This window comes from Octopus bimaculoides, chromosome 15 (genome assembly GCF_046866305.1).
Source record: "Octopus bimaculoides isolate indiv1 chromosome 15, ASM4686630v1, whole genome shotgun sequence".
Lineage (NCBI taxonomy): Eukaryota > Metazoa > Mollusca > Cephalopoda > Octopoda > Octopodidae > Octopus > Octopus bimaculoides.
The window spans coordinates 39,014,049-39,032,818 of NC_142942.1; the positions used below are offsets into that span (position 1 = coordinate 39,014,049).

The window sequence follows — 18,770 nt, forward strand, 5'->3', positions numbered from 1 at the left end:
CCCAACGGTATGGTAACGACGCTTTTGAACTGATCATTCAGTACGTCACTGATCCTGGTTGGACTATCGGTGAGAGAATCATCGCTTTGGAAGTGGGGTCCTATTTTGCAGCGTACTGAGGCTGTGTCGCCCGCTTAATGAAAGAAGGCCTTTCGGTTCGACTTAATGGTTTTTATAACCCAGGATTCATTGTCTGCTCTCGCCATCCCATAGTATTGCTGCAGGCTTTTCCAAATCTCCTTCGGTGTTATTTTTAGGCGGAACCTATCACTACTTTTGGAATGTTGGTTGAAGTGATTTGCAATCTTGGTCCGTCGTCTCATGTGGTTCGTCCTCTGCTTTGGAATCTTGTTCATTTTGTGTTGGCCTTGTGCTCAGGGACATATTTCTGACATATCGTTTGCATAACTGACATGAAATATTCTAGCCTCATGCCAATATCTGGTGTGGAGAGACATATCATCCGTGCAGCACGGAATTCTGTCAGTGAACACGAAGCGGTCTGAAAGCGACGAAAATATTTTTCCAAATTAAATTTAAATGTTGAAGTGAATGTAATGGTTTTTGTGTGTTATTTTAAATGGCTTATTAACACCTTCCACCCTGCAAATGTTTTGGTTATATATATAAATGTATATACATATAAAGGGGGAGAGAGAGAGAGAGAGAGAGAGAGAGAGAGAGAGAGAGAGAGAGAGAGAGAGAGAGAGAGAGAGAGAGAGAGAGAGAGAGAGAGAGAAAGAAAGAGGGAGAGAGAGAGAGCGAGAGAAAGAGAAAGAGAGATACATATAATTATAGGTATATATACTAGCAGAAACACCATTCATTGACTGGTTTGAAAGAAGATGCCAAAATTGTTCTTTGAAGATCGAAATTTATTCATTTACATTGTATTGAACATATTTAAGAACTGGTTAACTTTCATGCAGATGATAGAGCTGTTCTTTCTGGCCAGTATTATCATGGATAAATATAATCTACTGATCTATGATCTCGAATATTTCCGTCTATAAAGGAAGTAAACATCGCACAGACTTTAGCTTCTGTCTAGTACAAGATGATTAAATAAAATAGTTTTTCTTAGACAAATATAGCGTGACGTTGACAATATCAATTCAAAGTTATTTATCATTCTGCAAATTTTAGGTTATTGATCTTATGGTAAAATCTTCCTTGTTGACAATGTTTTGGATTTTACCAGTACGGGCAATAATAAAAAAAAACGTCCTTGCTCTCCACTATGGATGTCCCGGCATAATACTGATGGTGTGTAAAACAGTCCTCTTCTCATTGCAAACTAGCAACTTGCAACGTCTGACCCTTGGACCTCTTAATTGCCATCGCAAAGACAGACGTATTGGAATGTGAAGTCATGTGAACTCGAAGGGCATATTGGAAGGTCATAAATAAAAGCGAGGAATAAAAACACATGCACCTTTTCCACAGCCAGACGTTATTGTGGCCTTTATGACATTCCCAATTAATTTCGTGATAACGAGTCTTGTGCCAATGCACAGATTTGGTTGAGACACGTTGCACAGAAGCATGATTTGAGAGCCTATTTTCATGGAAAGCAATGAAGAGGAGCTCCTGGTGGCTGCAGTGAGTTTAAGAACTTAACCGGGAAATTGACTATTTCATCCACAAGAGAGTCTATAGATGTATATGTTTGTTTCCTGGTAAACGTTTCTTGAGTCTTTCATTAAATTATTCACAGTAACGTTCTTTGGTGCTATGACTGCTTTTTCGCATAGCTGAGTAGCATTTGTCTAATTTGAAATTATACTTGGAAAAACTTTTTCAATAAGTTCCTCAACCGAGCGGACTAAGTTGCAGGTTCTTCATAGATTCAAGTCACCTTCATCATAGATATCTAGCCTTCCTTCTCCAAGTTGCAAAATAGTACGAGCAAATTGTTCCGAGAGATGATCCCCAAACAAATGGGCCCTCATATTTGTAGAAAGCTTTAACACGTTGATATGTTTACATAAAATAGATGGTTTCAAGCATGATTTTAGTTCATCCACCTGTGTTCCCCTGGGAATCACTGGCAAAAGTTGTCTGAAATCATCGAATGTACTACTGTCACAACTCGCATCAAACAATTAGAATTGCGCTGTTCTTGCAGCATTCTGTTAACGACTTCTAATAATGCTTTAAGTGACATGGTACATTCGTCCCATATGATCAAAGAATATATCACAGGTAACTTGAGGTAAGGAACTTTTAGTTATATTGCAGACAGTTACATCATTTGAAGTTAGATTGAATGGTAGCTTGAATACTGCGTGAGCTGTTCGACATCCTGAGAGTAAAGTCGCTACAGCTAAAGCTATTTGCCCTTTCTGCCGGATTTTGGCTAGCAGAAAATTTCTAACAAAATATTTTTCCAGGTCCTCTCGGAGCGTCTAAAACCTACAACGATCCTCTTATGTGTCACTTGGTCTATGATTGTTGTACATGCAAGTTGTTGGTCTGGCAATTTTTTTCAAAGAATCTTGTTAACGAATCAATATCATATGAAGTTTCTCGCAAAACATCTGTGATGAAATTATTCTCTACATTTCAATGTGTTTCAGGTAAGCCAAACTTACTGAGCTCCTCCCCTCCCATTGAGACAACGCAATCTTCAATATCAACCAATGCAGAATTATATATGTCATCGTTGAATACTAATTTCTTTTCAGTGAATCTTAATTGTGATTGATATTTGTAGTCATCTGATAAATCATTCACATATTTGTTGCACAACGCTAACGGATTACTTACTTCACAATTCAGGAGAAGAATTGTAAAAAGATCTCTCAGTAAAATAGGTGTGCATAACACTATCCCACTGATAGTTATCTACTAACAAATTTAAAGCTAACAGGCTTCTCTATAAGTACAAACAGTTTCACCATCAATTGTTCTTAAGAAACAGGAGGAAGTCGGTCCTCTTATTTCAGCCTCAAAAAAAAAAAAAATAAAACCAACAAAAAAACAAAAAAAAAAAAACAAAACATTTGGATGCATAGAGCAAACTTTTCCGATTGGCGAGTCAAATAGTTTTGTATTTGGATGACTCTCAAAGTCAACTCCTCTTTTTCTTATAGCAATAGTAATAGAAGTCAATACAGTTATGCACACACATACACAAACGCACACACACACACTGACAGACGGACATACACACACACACACACACATATAACATGTGTGTCGTTATTTTATGCATATGGCATACCTACAGAATAGCGCCCCACCGAATTTGTTTCTTCCTATGTTTAGGGAAAATGGGCATTTTCAAATGAAAAGTTGTACAAATATGCTGAAGTGAGAGGGAAAATGACAGTTCACCTCATAAATTCTGGTGTGGAAAACGTGAAACAATGGAAAAATATTGGAGTGAAAGATAATTTACAGTTTCTATTCTGAATGTACGTCGGAAATATATCGAAAGTGATCTACGATTCTATTGCGAAGGCAAGCTGCTAGAGAAAGAAAACTGATCTTCTATAGATAAAAATGGAACAAATGTAAAATAATACTGATCCAGTAATACTTATAGCAATATGAAGTTATGGAGCGTATTACAGTTATACACACCCACACACAAACATGTTATTATCTATGTCGTTATATAACACATATGCCATACCCACAGACGTGTGTCCCACCGTATTTTTGAATTTAATTCGGAAATATAATAATCTTATAGAAATTAAGTACATCAGGCAGGTTATTTAATTTCAATTTGGTTTAATTTTGTTTCATATCAATCCTACTCAAATCGTGCAAACTTGCTCTGGCAAGACTACTACAGATTGTCTTTCGGAGTTTTCTTACAAATGGCAAGTTGCCAAGTCGACTGAAGAAGGGAATAATATGCCCGATCCATAAAAGTGGAAGCGTAGCAGATGCCAAAAGTTATAGGCCTATTTCTCTGACTTTACACACAAGCAAAGTCATGGAACAAATCGCCAGAGGGAAACTAATCATATTCCTCGAAGAAACGACTTGCTGAATGATACCCAGCATGGTTTTCAACCAGGTAGGAGTCGCCTGACACAGACCCTAAAGCACTACGACTGGATGCTGAAGCAGTTACTCAACAACTGAAATGTGGATGTAATATACCCTGACCTACAAAAGCTTTTGCTAAAGTACATCATAGTATGATATGCCACAAACTGGGCATATCATACTTCTTTTCATGGTGGCCGTCTCAAATATGCACTCATATGCCTGGACAATCACCCTTTCAAGCTGTGCATACGATACGAAATTCTCGCAGAAAATATAAAACCCTAGCGGTTGCACGTTCGCAGTAGAAGTTGGACGCAATTTACAGATGGGCTGAGGACAATAATATGCAGTTTAATGCGAGAAAATATCAAGACCTGCGCTCAAAAGTTAACCAAAAACTTACAGAGTACACTGGCCCAGGGTGGATTGCAATCCCAGAACCTAAATCATTGCTTGACCTGGGTATCGACATAAGTGATGATATATCTTTCCAAGTGTACATTACGAAGATAGCAAAGTGCAAACTGCTGGCTGGCAGCATCTTGACAACCTTCAAACAAGAGAGAAGGAAACCATGATGGTCTCCTAGAGAACATTCGTCCTCAGCCGCTTGGACTACTGCTCCCAGCTATGGTCATCCTAAAGAGTAAAATCAACAGCGGACTTTGAAACAATCCAGTGAAGCTTCACAAAGACGATCGACTCGTTGCAATATCTCAGCTACTGGGAAAGGCTGAAACAGCTAAGATTCTACTCCCTGGACAAGAGGCGGGAGAGATATGTAATAATATACTGGAATTGAAATCTACAAAATTGCCAGAACGCGTCGCCACTGCACTGGTGCCAAATATCTCAACAATACCGTCACGCTTCAGGACCATTTACTGCAACATCCTGGGTTTCAAGGGCCCACAACTTTTTTATATTCTCTCTAATGACCTACACAAAGAGGTTGTAGGTGTTTTTAAAACAAGACTAAATGTCTTCCCGTGGAGAGTCCTAGATGAACCTACATAGCAGCAAGAAGTGCAAATGAGAGAACCGGTATCAAAATCCTTTATTCACCAAATGTCACATATCAGAAAACGCTCTCACTAATAAAAGTGTAGCAAAATTTGAGTGCTCCAGCATGGTTACAACTATGAGCTTCAACCGATTATAAGAAAAGTGTTATGTTAATTCGATAAAAATGTTCACCCTTAGAACTTTCTTTTATTTATTGTTAATTTGGAAGTGGGATATAAAAATTATATCCCGTATAACCCCTAGGGGGAAGGAGGGGATGACGAAATCCCCATTTCTGTTGCCTAAAAGTTGAACAACATTCATTAAATAACGAAGGTGATAGATCTAAGATAATTAATAAAGAGTCTTTCATCAACTTCTGAGTGCTTTTATATTTTATCAGTATATAGAAATCGACACTTTTAAGAACATCCTCTCTTTCTCTCTCTCTCTCTCTCTCTCTCTCTCTCTCTGTATATATATATATATATATATATATATATATATATATATATATATATATATATATATATATATATATATATATATATATATATATATATATATATATATATATATTCACACATGCATATTTGTATATTGTTATATATTACAGAAATGCACCTGAACACGTCCACCTACACACGCATATACTTACATAGATCTGTACACACACATGCAAGCGCGTGTACACACATAGACATATGCATATGCAAGGGAATCTGGAAGTTTTCTTTTAATTCCACGTAGAATAATTACAAAACATGTCATAATATTCTGACCAGTTATATTCATAGGAATCAGATACAAAGCTCCAATGTTCCAAAGCAAACCCACTAACGACATCTTCCTGGTTATGATTATTGATCGATTTAAATAACTTAAGTTTCATCAATTCACAACAAAGAGGGTCATTAATTTTCTGTTGACAATATGATCTCAGTATTTCACCATATCCACTGACAATATTCTAATGGGAAATCTGAAATTAATATCTATTACACGATATATGTTCTTTACAAGCAAAACTAAACATTATGAAATAATATGTTTATTGTATCAATAACAAATATTGACTTATCGTAGTTCTGTAATATATCAAGTAGTTCTGGTTAGAAATGAACTATGAATTATATAGAAACATAAATAGATACCCCAAGGATAATGAACAGGATAATAAGCAAGAATGCAAAACAGAAAGAGACAGAAGGAGAATAGAATAGTGCAGCATATTTAAATGCGTAAGATCTTAGTATAAATACCTTCGATATCATTACATATTACTACATTACGACTTTGAACTGGAGATAGGTTGTTCATTAACGACACTCACAGTATAGTCTATTGTACTTGTGAACAAGATTTCGTTCGATTATCTTCCACAAGAAAAACATAAGGTATTTCAGACGGTTCATATTTATATGCCATTCCATATATTTTCTTTCTCAAAATTTACACAGACATAAATAAATTACCTACGATATATATGCACACATATACATTTATAGAGACAGACACATACATATCCACCGTCTATATATATATATATATATATATACACATATATATATATACGTCTGTTTGTATATATATATATATATATATATACTTTACATAAGTATATATATGTATGTATTCAACTGATGATATTATTTTAACTCTTAATTCAAATTATCTGCTATGAATTCCGGCGTATTTAATATATCTTGAAAATCTTCGAAATGCTTAATATATAATCAGATGACTTAACATTTAACAAAAGAAAAAAGAAAATAGGCAGAAGCAAAAAATAAATATAAGCAGGTTACACGTATATTTCAAATAAAACAGAAACATTGCCAAAGTCATAAATATATTGAACGTCAAAGAGATCAGAAAACATTTTGAAGTATTATTTTCGCCGTTTATTGATCATAATGAAATTAATCTTTGGTTTAACTTTAATGCTCATCGGAGTAAGGACAGAAAAAAAGACCTTACTGGAAAAGTTATTTAAAGACTATCAGAAGTCTCAGAGACCCGTTTCAAGTGATGACGATATTTTATACGTAGATGTATCACTCGAAGTAAAGAACATTATTGAATTTGATGTTGTAAAAGGTTTACTGACAAGTAATCTGATACTTGGATTATCGTGGAATGATGTTAATCTTCATTGGAATGAAGCAAGAGAAAACGTAAGTTATATTAAAACTGAATTAGAGTATGTGTGGTACCCTAACGTACAAATATGTAATAGCGCTTCAGGAAAATTCACATTTGATGAAGATACAGGAGTCACGCTAACAAGTAATGGAAATACTTCTCTCTATATAGACAGAATTTTCAATACTTACTGCAAGGTTAACATTAATAAATATCCTTTTGATGAGCACGAATGTGATATATCTGTTTGTTTTCGACACCAGATTAACACGGAAGAAACTTTAAATAATTTCGTGTACAACGTGACATATAATCCAACATATAATCAATGGGAGTATAAATTTAAAGAAAAAGATATTTTAAAAGAGGGCATCATAACAGCCGGTGTTATAGTCTACAGCAAAAGAAAAATTTCTAGTGCGACAATAACCAGCATTATACCCCCAATTATGTTAACATTATTAATCATATCTGTCTATCTATTACCAGCTGAATCTGGAGAGAAAGTTTCTGTTGCAATTACTGTTTTTCTCGCAAATATTGTTTTTCTTTCTGAAACTGAGAAAAAACTGGGAAACAATTCTCGTGAACCTTCTATATATTTAATATATCTTTTAATTTTGACACTTGTAAGCGGACTTTCTTCTGTCGGCTCAGTAATTGTGTGTAAACTGTACGTCCACCAGACTGGCACCAACACCAAGTCAGAAAATGTTAATGAATCAAGCGGATCTAAAAATAAAATCGGGATAATAGGAAACACAGATGAACCAAATATTGAGTCGAAAGATAAAATTCCTTCTAAGAAACGTCGAATAACATATATACAGCTAGACAAAATATTTTTGTTAGCAACTGTTTTGTTCCTTCTACTCTATATCGTTATTGCGTCATCAACCTCTGTTTAGTAATGAGAAATGAGATGTAAATTTGGAATATATTTCATTACATTTATTCTGCACGAGATGAACTGAAAGACTACCTCACATTTAAAATATAAAAATAATCACCGAATATCGTTTAATGCAGTACTATTGTACGAATATTTGAGTATTCTGTCATCATCTAATATATTTAATAAACACATGAAATTGCAGTTTCCATTGTTTTGCGCACTTCTTAAAGATTTTAAAATTATCTTCTTAAATCACAGAATATTGTCCAACTACAGGCTTGAACATTCAGTGTCGTTAAATTACAAAACACACAATTGACATAAATCGAAAAAATAATTGAACAGGAATTAACTGAAACAATAAATAAGCCATACAAATATGCAAACCATTGAACACATCAATTTACCATTTTATTGCACTTGAACTTGTTTATTTCTCGAACATTCAGAAAATTTGATTGTATGGAGAATGCACTAAAAATGTCGCTTATTTGGTGATAATAAGAATTTAACGTTGGACATCACCCGTTAAATATAGAATTTATTTCAATAACTATCAGTTCACAGTGTTAAAGATGTTGTGTAAATTGTTCACTTTCTTTTCTTCCCTTTGGATTTGGAGGAAATCTTTTGTTGTAGTATGAGAATATTTGCGATTAATGTGGCATTAAATGTTGAGATAATTTATGAGAAACACATGAATATCTACTCTCTTTTCGCAAGTTGGATTATTTCGGAATTCCTTAGATATATTTGTAGCCCACGTTCTTGGAATGTACTTGACAATAAACACACACATACACACACACATACACACAGACACACACGCACGCACACACGCACACACACACACACACACACACACACACACACACACACACACACACACACACACACACACACACACACACACACACACTCTCTTAAAATTCAATGTGAAAATGATATTATAAACTGAGGTAAACTGGACATGAAAGAATTTCTTTGCGAACTTTCCCACTAATATATTCGAATTGCACTAGATATAATAATTTCGTTCTTTAAAGACATTACTCACTGTCAGTTATAAATCACGATTTTAACTTGAATTGAAGCTTATAATTTGTCTTATCTATTTTTCATACTGGTTTTTTACAGCCTTTATTGATGAATTCAATTCTTTCTCTTCAGTCGAAACGATTACTTTGAAAATGAAAGGATGGAATTATATTGTGGATGAGATATATTTTCCAATGGAATAAATTACGAAGGGTACATTTTACATATAAATTGACTAACACGTTATGACATTTCTTCGATTCCTAATCTTGAGAGTGTTTGAAGATATACGCAATTTCTAAACTTAGCCGCATACTTACAATTTAATTCTTCACGAATGTTACTCCTTTCCATGACCCGTAAATGTCATTCATATTTTACACCAAATTACTGCTTTTACCATCAAAATCTACTTCATGTATCACAAGATCTACACAAGTATTGTGGCATAAAGTTTAACTCTTTGAATCACATTTTTTTACGTTATGTCATGTATACCAAATATCATAAGAAACACTTGAGATGTTGGATGTCCTGCTAGTAAAAATTCGAATACCACCTTATGTGAAATTGTAAATGAGTAGAACAAATGCATTCTAAATATAACAGGGGAGTTGCAATATCACCACCAAGCTAACATTCAAATGATTGTGGAATGAACTGCTACCAATACAATTCATAATTTTACAATATTGCGTCTATCTCTCTTCATACGGAAAAAGGCATAACCATCCGGAATTATGTACACAATTATGATATACTATTAAAAAAGACGAATTTCCCACAACTTGAATACGTTTCCTTTCTGAGTTTAATCTCCTTAATGATAGTGCTTCAAATGCAAAACAGTAAAAAAAAAAAAAAAGCAATAAAGCAATGACAATGACAACAAAACAATAACAATATCATGATTCAGGAGAAATTCTTGATCCCACACCGCAATGAAAGTATTGAATTGCAAAATGCGAGATCAATTGTGTAGTTATAGGATTATTTACAACTGTTTTTAGATAGAGCAGATAAATGTGAATTTTTAATATATGTATTTTGAGGCATTGCTAACTTTGCTACACATCTATTGAATACTGTGTTAGCTGACACAATCTTTAACACGCCGGATAAAATGCTTAGTTGTATTTGGTTTGTCCTTACTATCTTAATATATATTACATTGTCTTGGGTCGACTTACCCACCAACACGAACTTGCTGGTCTTATTTCAGAATTTATAACAATTTTACGTGACCAGTAACACTCACTGGTAATACTTAATCGAAACCCAACTAGAACAATACAGGTGATTTTGTCAGTATCTATGAAGTTGTGAAGTAATAATGTAACCCGAAATTTATATATTTTTCTTCAATTATGCTTGCTCAAAAATATTGTGCACACGCTTGAAATTTGAACGAAATATAAACATTCGATTATTGTGAAATGATAATTTTGAAATTGATGTAGAATTTGTAACAATTAATTTTGCATTTTCTTTGTATTAACTATCTACTATTGTTTTATTTCTAAATTGATGTAAACTTTGAATGATGTGACATAAAATATAATGTATTTGAATTTTTTTTGTGTTTGCTCATAGTAATTCTTATTAAAGTCTATTATATCGTTATTCATCAAAATTTCGTTCTGAAAGATGTATGTAGGTTATACGGCATAACGAATGAAAGAATCATATTGTATCGCGTGGTTAGGAAATTAAGTGACCAGTTATACCTCCACACAAACGAACAATAAAAGAAATAGATATCTCGTTAATTGTTCATTGATTTTGATATACATTAATGATTACATATTCACATCTGAACATTGATCTAAAAATTTCGATTGCATTTAATAAACCCAAGAGATTACGTTAATATAATCTATATTTGTATTCTTTTTCCATCATTAGTTTCTGTCGTTTGACCGCATTGTGTTATTGACTGTGTCCTGAATGTTATAGTTGTTTTTTATTGAAACAGTGCAAAAATTAAATGCAGCATCGATTTCATAATTTCATTTGTGGAAGTGCTACATTACAGAACATAAATATAATACACAGGGACAAAGCTAATACACACACATATACAAACACATTAACATACGCACAGACACGCGTCAGTCATAACTTATTCTTATGTTGCACAACTCTAATGGTTTACTTCACATTTTACAATTTTTCAGGAGAAGAACAATAAAAAAATCTCTCAAAGAAATAGTTGTGCATAATACTGAGGCCGCAGCTATTGTAGTATCCCACTGATAGTTATCTCCTAACAATTTTAAAGCTAAAGCTAAACAGGTTTTTCTGTGTGTACCAACGGTTTCACCATCAATCGTTCTTAAGAAGCAGAAGGAAGTCGGTCCTCTTATTTCATGAAGAAGCAGCTTCAACCCCCCCCCCCCCCCAAAAAAAAAACACAAAGACCCCCCCCCCCCCACCCACCAAAAAAAAAACATTCATAGTAAGTCGGATGCATAGAGTAAACTCTTCCGATTAGCGAATCAAATAATAATTTGTATTTGGATGACCTTCAGCATCAGCTCCTCTTTTTTTTAGCAGTATAAAGTAATAGAAATCATTAGTTATGCACACACACACTCTGACAGACAGACAGACAGACACACACACACACACACACACACACACACACACACACACACACAACGACACACAGGTTATTATGTGTGGCGTTATTCTAAACATATGGCATACCTACATAATAGCGCCCCACCTAATTTGTTTTTTATCTTTAGGGAAAGTGGGTATTTTCTAATGAAAATTGTACAGATATACTAAAGTAAGATCGGAAAATGACAGCTGACCACATAAATTCTGGTGTAGAAAACGTGAAACAATGGAAAAATATTGGAGTGAAAGATAATCTACGGTTTCTCTTCTGAAGGTACGCCAGAAATATAACGAAAGCAATCTTCGACGATTTCTATTGCGAAGGCACGCTGCTAAAGAAAGAAAACTGATCTTCTATAGATAAAAATAGAACAAATGTAAAATAATACTGATCCAGTAATACTTATAGCAATATGAAGTTATGGAGCGTATTACAGTTATACACCTCCACACACAAACATGTTATTATCTATGTCGTTATATAACACATATGCCATACCCACAGACGTGTGTCCCACCGTATTTTTGAATTTAATTCGGAAATATAATAATCTTATAGAAATTAAGTACATCAGGCAGGTTATTTAATTTCAATTTGGTTTAATTTTGTTTCATATCAATCCTACTCAAATCGTGCAAACTTGCTCTGGCAAGACTACTACAGATTGTCTTTCGGAGTTTTCTTACAAATGGCAAGTTGCCAAGTCGACTGAAGAAGGGAATAATATGCCCGATCCATAAAAGTGGAAGCGTAGCAGATGCCAAAAGTTATAGGCCTATTTCTCTGACTTTACACAAGCAAATCATGGGACAAATCGTCAGAGGGAAACTAATCATATTCCTCGAAGAAACGATTATCTGAATGATACCCAGCATGGTTTTCGACCAGTTAGGAGTCGCCTGATACAGACACTAAAGCACTACAACTGGATGCTGAAGCAGTTACTCAACAACTGAAATGTGGATGTAATATACCCTGACCTACAAAAGCTTTTGCTAAAGTATATCATAGTATGATATGCCACAAACTGGGCGATTTTGGAATAGCTGGAAACGTTGGAGAGTGGTTACATGACTTTCTGAACGATAGAACTCAGACAGTAGTGACCAATAGAACTACCTCAATGCAAACAGAGGTGGGAGAGATATTCAGGAATATACTGGCATTGAAAGCTGTACAAATGCCAGTATGGGTCACCACTGTACTTGTGCCAAATATCCCAACAGTACCGTTACGCTTCAGGACCATTTACTGCAACGGCCTGGGTTTCAAGGGCCCACACTTTTTAATATTCTCCCAAAGGACCTACACAAAGAGGATGTAGGTGTTTTTAAAATAAGATTGGATGTCTTCCTGTCGAGAGTCCTAGATGAACCTACATAGCAGTAGGAAGCGCAAATGAGAGAGAGCGACATCAAGATCCTTTATTCACCAAATGTCGCATATCAGAAGACGTTCTCACTAATAATAGTGTAGCAAAATATGAGTGCCCCAGCATGGCCTCAGCTATGAGTTGCAACCGATAAAAAGAAAAGTGTTATGTCAATCCGATAAAATTTTCACCCTTTGACCTTTCATTTATTTATTGTTAATTTGGAAGTGGCATATAAGGATAATATCCCGTGGAACCCCATAGGCGGTGGGAGGGAATGACAAAATGCCCATTTGCTTTGTCTATAAGATTAACAACATTCATTATGTAGTAAAGCTGATAAATCAAAAATAATTAATAAAGAGTCATCATCTTCTGAATGGTTTTATATTTTATCAGTATATAAAAATTGACACTTTAAAGGATATCCTTTCTCTCTCTCTCTTTCTCTCTCTCTCTTTCTCTCTCTCTCTTTCTCTCTCTCTCTTTCTCTCTCTCTCTTTTTTCTCTCTCTCTCTTTTTTCTCTCTCTCTCTCTCCCTCTTTCTCTATCTCTCCCTCTCTCTCTCTGTTTCTCTCTCTCTCTGTATATATATATATATATATATATATATATATATATATATATATATATATACAAACACATATGCATATTTGTATATCATTCTATATTACAGAAATGCACCTGAACACGCCCACCTGCACACATATATACTTACATAGATATGTACATACACAAACATGCAAGCGCGTGTACACACACAAACATAATATTCTAATGGGAAATCTAAAATTAATATCTATAACACAATACATGTTCTTTGCAAGCAAAACTAAACATTATGAAATAAAGTTTATTGTATCAATAACAAATATTGACTTATCGTAGTTCTGTAATATATCAAGTAGTTCTGGCTTCAAATAACCTATGAATCATATAGACACATAAATAGGTACTCAAAGGATAATGAAAAAGAATGCAAAACACAAAGAGACAGAAGGAGAATAGAATAGTGCAGCATATTTAAAAGCGTAAGATCTTAGTATAAATACCATCGATATCATCACTTATTACTACGTTACGACTTTGAACTGGAGATAGGTCGTTCACTAACGACACTCACATTATACTCTATTGTAGTTGTGAACAAGATTTTATTTGATTATCTTCCACAAGAAAAACATAAGGTATTTGAGACGGTTCATATTTAAATGCCATTCCATATATTTTCTTTCTCAAAATTTACACAGACATAAATAAATTACCTACGATATATATGCACACATATACATTTATAGAGACAGACACATACGTATCCACCGTCTATATATATATACACACACACACACACACACACACACACACACACACACACACACACACACACACACACACACACATATATATATATATATATATATATATATATATATATATATATATATATATATATATATACGTGTGTTTGTGTGTATATATATATACATATATATATATATATATTTACATATGTATATATGTTTGTATTCAACTGACGATATTATTTTAACTCTTAATTCAAATTATCTGCTATGAATTCCGGCGTATTTAATATATCTTGAAAATCTTCGAAATGCTTAATATATAATCAGATGACTTAACATTTAACAAAAGAAAAAAAGAAAATAAGCAGAAACAAAAAATAAATATAAGCAGGTTACACGTATATTTCAAATAAAACAGAAACATTGCCAAAGTCATAAATATATTGAACGTCAAAGAGATCAGAAAACATTTTGAAGTATTATTTTCGCCGTTTATTGATCATAATGAAATTAATCTTTGGTTTAACTTTTATGCTCATCGGAGTAAGGACACAAAAAAATACCTTACTGCGTAGGTTATTTAAAGACTATCAGAAGTCTCAGAGACCCGTTTCAAGTGTTGACGATATTTTATACGTAGATGTATCACTCGAAGTAAAGAACATTATTGAATTTAATGTTGTAAAAGGTTTAATGACAAGTAATCTGATACTTGGATTATCGTGGCATGATGTTAATCTTCATTGGGATGAAGCAAAAGAAGACATAAGTTATATTAAAACTGAATTAGAGTATGTGTGGTACCCTAACGTACAAATATGTAATAGCGCTACAGGAAAATTCACATTTGATTATGATACAGGAGTCACGATAACAAGTAATGGAATTGCTTCTCTCTATATAGACAGAATTTTCAATTCTTACTGCAAGGTTAACGTTAATAAATATCCTTTTGATGAGCACGAATGTGATATATCTGTTTGTTTTCAACACCAGATTAACACGGAAGTATCTTTAAATAATTTCGTGTACAACGTGACATATAATCCAACATATAATCAATGGGAGTATACATTTAAAGAAAAAGATATTGTAAAAGAGGGCATCATAACAGCCGGTGTTATAGTCTACAGCAAAAGAAAAATTTCTAGTGCGACAATAACCAGCATTATACCCCCAATTATGTTAACATTATTAATCATATCTGTCTATCTATTACCAGCTGAATCTGGAGAGAAAGTTTCTGTTGCAATTACTGTTTTTCTCGCAAATATTGTTTTTCTTTCTGAAACTGAGAAAAAACTGGGAAACAATTCTCGTGAACCTTCTATATATTTAATATATCTTTTAATTTTGACACTTGTAAGCGGACTTTCTTCTGTCGGCTCAGTAATTGTGTGTAAACTGTACGTCCACCAGACTGGCACCAACACCAAGTCAGAAAATGTTAATGAATCAAGCGGATCTAAAAATAAAATCGGGATAATAGGAAACACAGATGAACCAAATATTGAGTCGAAAGATAAAATTCCTTCTAAGAAACGTCGAATAACATATATACAGCTAGACAAAATATTTTTGTTAGCAACTGTTTTGTTCCTTCTACTCTATATCGTTATTGCGTCATCAACCTCTGTTTAGTAATGAGAAATGAGAGGTAAATTTGGAATATATTTCATTACATTTATTCTGCACGAGATGAACTGAAAGACTACCTCACATTTAAAATATAAAAATAATCACCAAATATCGTTTAATGCAGTACTATTGTACGAATATTTGAGTATTCTGTCATCATCTAATATATTTAATAAACACATGAAATTGCAGTTTCCATTGTTTTAATTGAACAGGAGTTTTAATTGAACAGGAGTTAACTGAAACAATAAATAAGCCATACAAATATGCAAACCATTGAACACATCAATTTACCATTTTATTGCACTTGAACTTGTTTATTTCTCGAACATTCAGAAAATTTGATTGTATGGAGAATGCACTAAAAATGTCACTTATTTGGTGATAATAAGAATTCAACGTTGGACATCACCCGTTAAATATAGAATTTATTTCAATAACTATCAGTTCACAGTGTTAAAGATGTGTAAATTGTTCACTTTCTTTTCTTCCCTTTTGATTCGGAGGAAATCTATTGTTGTAGCATGAGAATATTTGCGATTAATGTGGCATTAAATGTTCAAATAATTTATGAGAAACACATGAATATCTACTCTCTTTTCGCAAGTTGGATTATTTCGGAATTCCTTAGATATATTTGTAGCCCACGTTCTTGGAATGTACTTGACAATAAACACACACATACACACACACACATACACACAGACACACGCGCACGCACACACGCGCACACACACACGCACACGCACACACACACACACACACACACACACACACACACACACACACACTCTTAAAATTCAATGTGAAAATGATATTATAAACTGAGGTAAACTGGACATGAAAGAATTTCTTTGCGAACTTTCCCACTAATATATTCGAATTGCACTAGATATAATAATTTCGTTCTTTAAAGACATTACTCACTGTCAGTTATAAATCACGATTTTAACTTGAATTGAAGCTTATAATTTGTCTTATCTATTTCGCATACTGGTTTTTTACAGCCTTTATTGATGAATTCAATTCTTTCTCTTCAGTCGAAACGATTACTTTGCAAATGAAAGGCTGGAATTATATTGTGGATGAGATATATTTTCCAATGGAATAAATTACGAAGGGTACATTTTACATATAAATTGACTAACACGTCTATGACATTTCTTCGATTCCTAATCTTGAGATTGTTTGAAGATATACGCAATTTCTAAACTTAGCCGCATAGGTACAACTTAATTCTTCACGAATGCTACTCCTTTCCATGACTCGTAAATATCATTCATATTTTACACCAAATTACTGCTTTTACCATCAAAATCTACTTCATGTGTCACAAGATCTACACAAGTCTTGTGGCATAAAGTTTAACTCTTTGAATCACATTCTTTACGTTAGTTCGTGTATACCAAATATCATAAGAAACACTTGAGACGTTGGATGTCCTGCTAGTAAAAATTCGAATACCACCTTATGTGAAATTGTAAATGAGTAGAACAAATGCATTCTAAATATAACAGGGGAGTTGCAATATCACCACCAAGCTAACATTCAAATGATTGTGGAATGAACTACTACCAATACAATTCCTAATTTTACAATATTGCGTCTATCTCTCTTCATACGGAAAAAGGCATAACCATCCAGAATTATGTACACAATTGATATACTATTAAAAAAGACGAATTGCCCACAACTTGAATACGTTTCCTTTATGAGTTTAATCTCCTTAATGATAGTGCTTCAAATGCAAAACTGTAAAAAAAAAAAAAAAGGAGAAATTCTTGATCCCACGCCGCAATGAAAGCATTGAATTGTAGAGATATAGGATTATTTATAACTGTTTTTAGATAGAGCAGATAAATGTGCATCTTTAATATATGTATTTTGAGGCATTGGTAACTCTACTACATATCTATTGAATACTGTGTTAGTTGACACAATCTTTAACACGCCGGAAGAAATGCTTAGTTGTATTTGGTTTGTCCTTACTATCTTAATATATATTACATTGTTTGGGGTCGATATCATGAGTACGAGGCAAACACTGCGATGGTCTTGTTTCAGAATTTAAAGCAATTTTACGTGACCAGTAACACTCAGTGGTAATACTTAATCGAAACCCAACTAGAACACTACAGGTGATTTTTGTCAGTATCTATGAAGTTGTAAAGTAATTATGTAACCCGAAATTTATATATTTTTCTTCAATTATGCTTACTCAAACATATTGTGCACACGCTTGAAATTTAAACGAAATATAAACATTCGATTATTGTGAAATGATAATTTTGAAATTGATGTAGAATTTGTAACAATTAATTTTGCATTTTGTTTGTATTAACTATCTACTATTGCTTTTTTCTAAATTGATGTAAACTTTGAATGATGTGACATGGAACATAATGTATTTGAAATTTTTTGTGTTTGCTCATAGTAAATCTTATTAAAGTCTATTATAGCGTTATTCATCAAGAGTTCGTTCTGAAGATGTTGTACGGCATAACGAATGAAATAATCATATTATTTCCCTTGGTTAGGAAATTAAGTGACCAGTTATACCTCCACATAAACGAACAATAAAAGAATATAGATATCTCGTTAATTGTTCATTGATTTTGATTTACATTAATGATTACAAATTCACATCTGAACATTGATTTAAAAATTTCGATTGCATTTAGTAAACGTAAGACATTACGTTAATATAATCTATTAAATGCAGCATCGATTTCATCATTT

The 18,770-nt window shown here is 33.4% G+C and overlaps 2 protein-coding genes and 1 long non-coding RNA gene across 3 annotated transcripts in view; all 3 read left to right on the top strand.

Annotated features, from left to right (window-relative positions):
- The first annotated feature begins 6,286 nt into the window (after positions 1-6,286).
- On the top strand, positions 6,287-10,662 carry LOC149132497 (uncharacterized). Its single transcript, XR_016244459.1, has 2 exons — positions 6,287-6,410; positions 9,224-10,662. It is a non-coding gene; the product is annotated as an uncharacterized LOC149132497 (long non-coding RNA).
- On the top strand, positions 6,795-10,662 carry LOC106875110 (chemotactile receptor for terpenes 1). The gene has a single exon (XM_089363754.1). The coding sequence runs from the start codon at positions 6,930-6,932 to the stop codon at positions 8,064-8,066; it is 1,137 nt and encodes a 378-aa protein (XP_089219880.1). The 5' UTR covers positions 6,795-6,929; the 3' UTR covers positions 8,067-10,662.
- A 3,954-nt stretch (positions 10,663-14,616) lies between these two features.
- Positions 14,617-18,770, top strand: part of LOC149132498 (chemotactile receptor for terpenes 1-like) — a 4,216-nt gene continuing 62 nt past the window's right edge. Inside the window, exon 1 of the mRNA XM_089363755.1 lies at positions 14,617-18,770. This exon is cut by the window's right edge and continues 62 nt beyond it. Coding sequence (XP_089219881.1) covers positions 14,898-16,034 — 1,137 coding nt within the window. The 5' untranslated portion in view covers positions 14,617-14,897 and the 3' untranslated portion in view covers positions 16,035-18,770.

Coding starts and splice junctions, on each gene's coding strand:
- LOC106875110 (XM_089363754.1), top strand. CDS start 6,930: ATGAAATTAATCTTTGGTTTAACTTTAATGCTCATCGGAGTAAGGACA.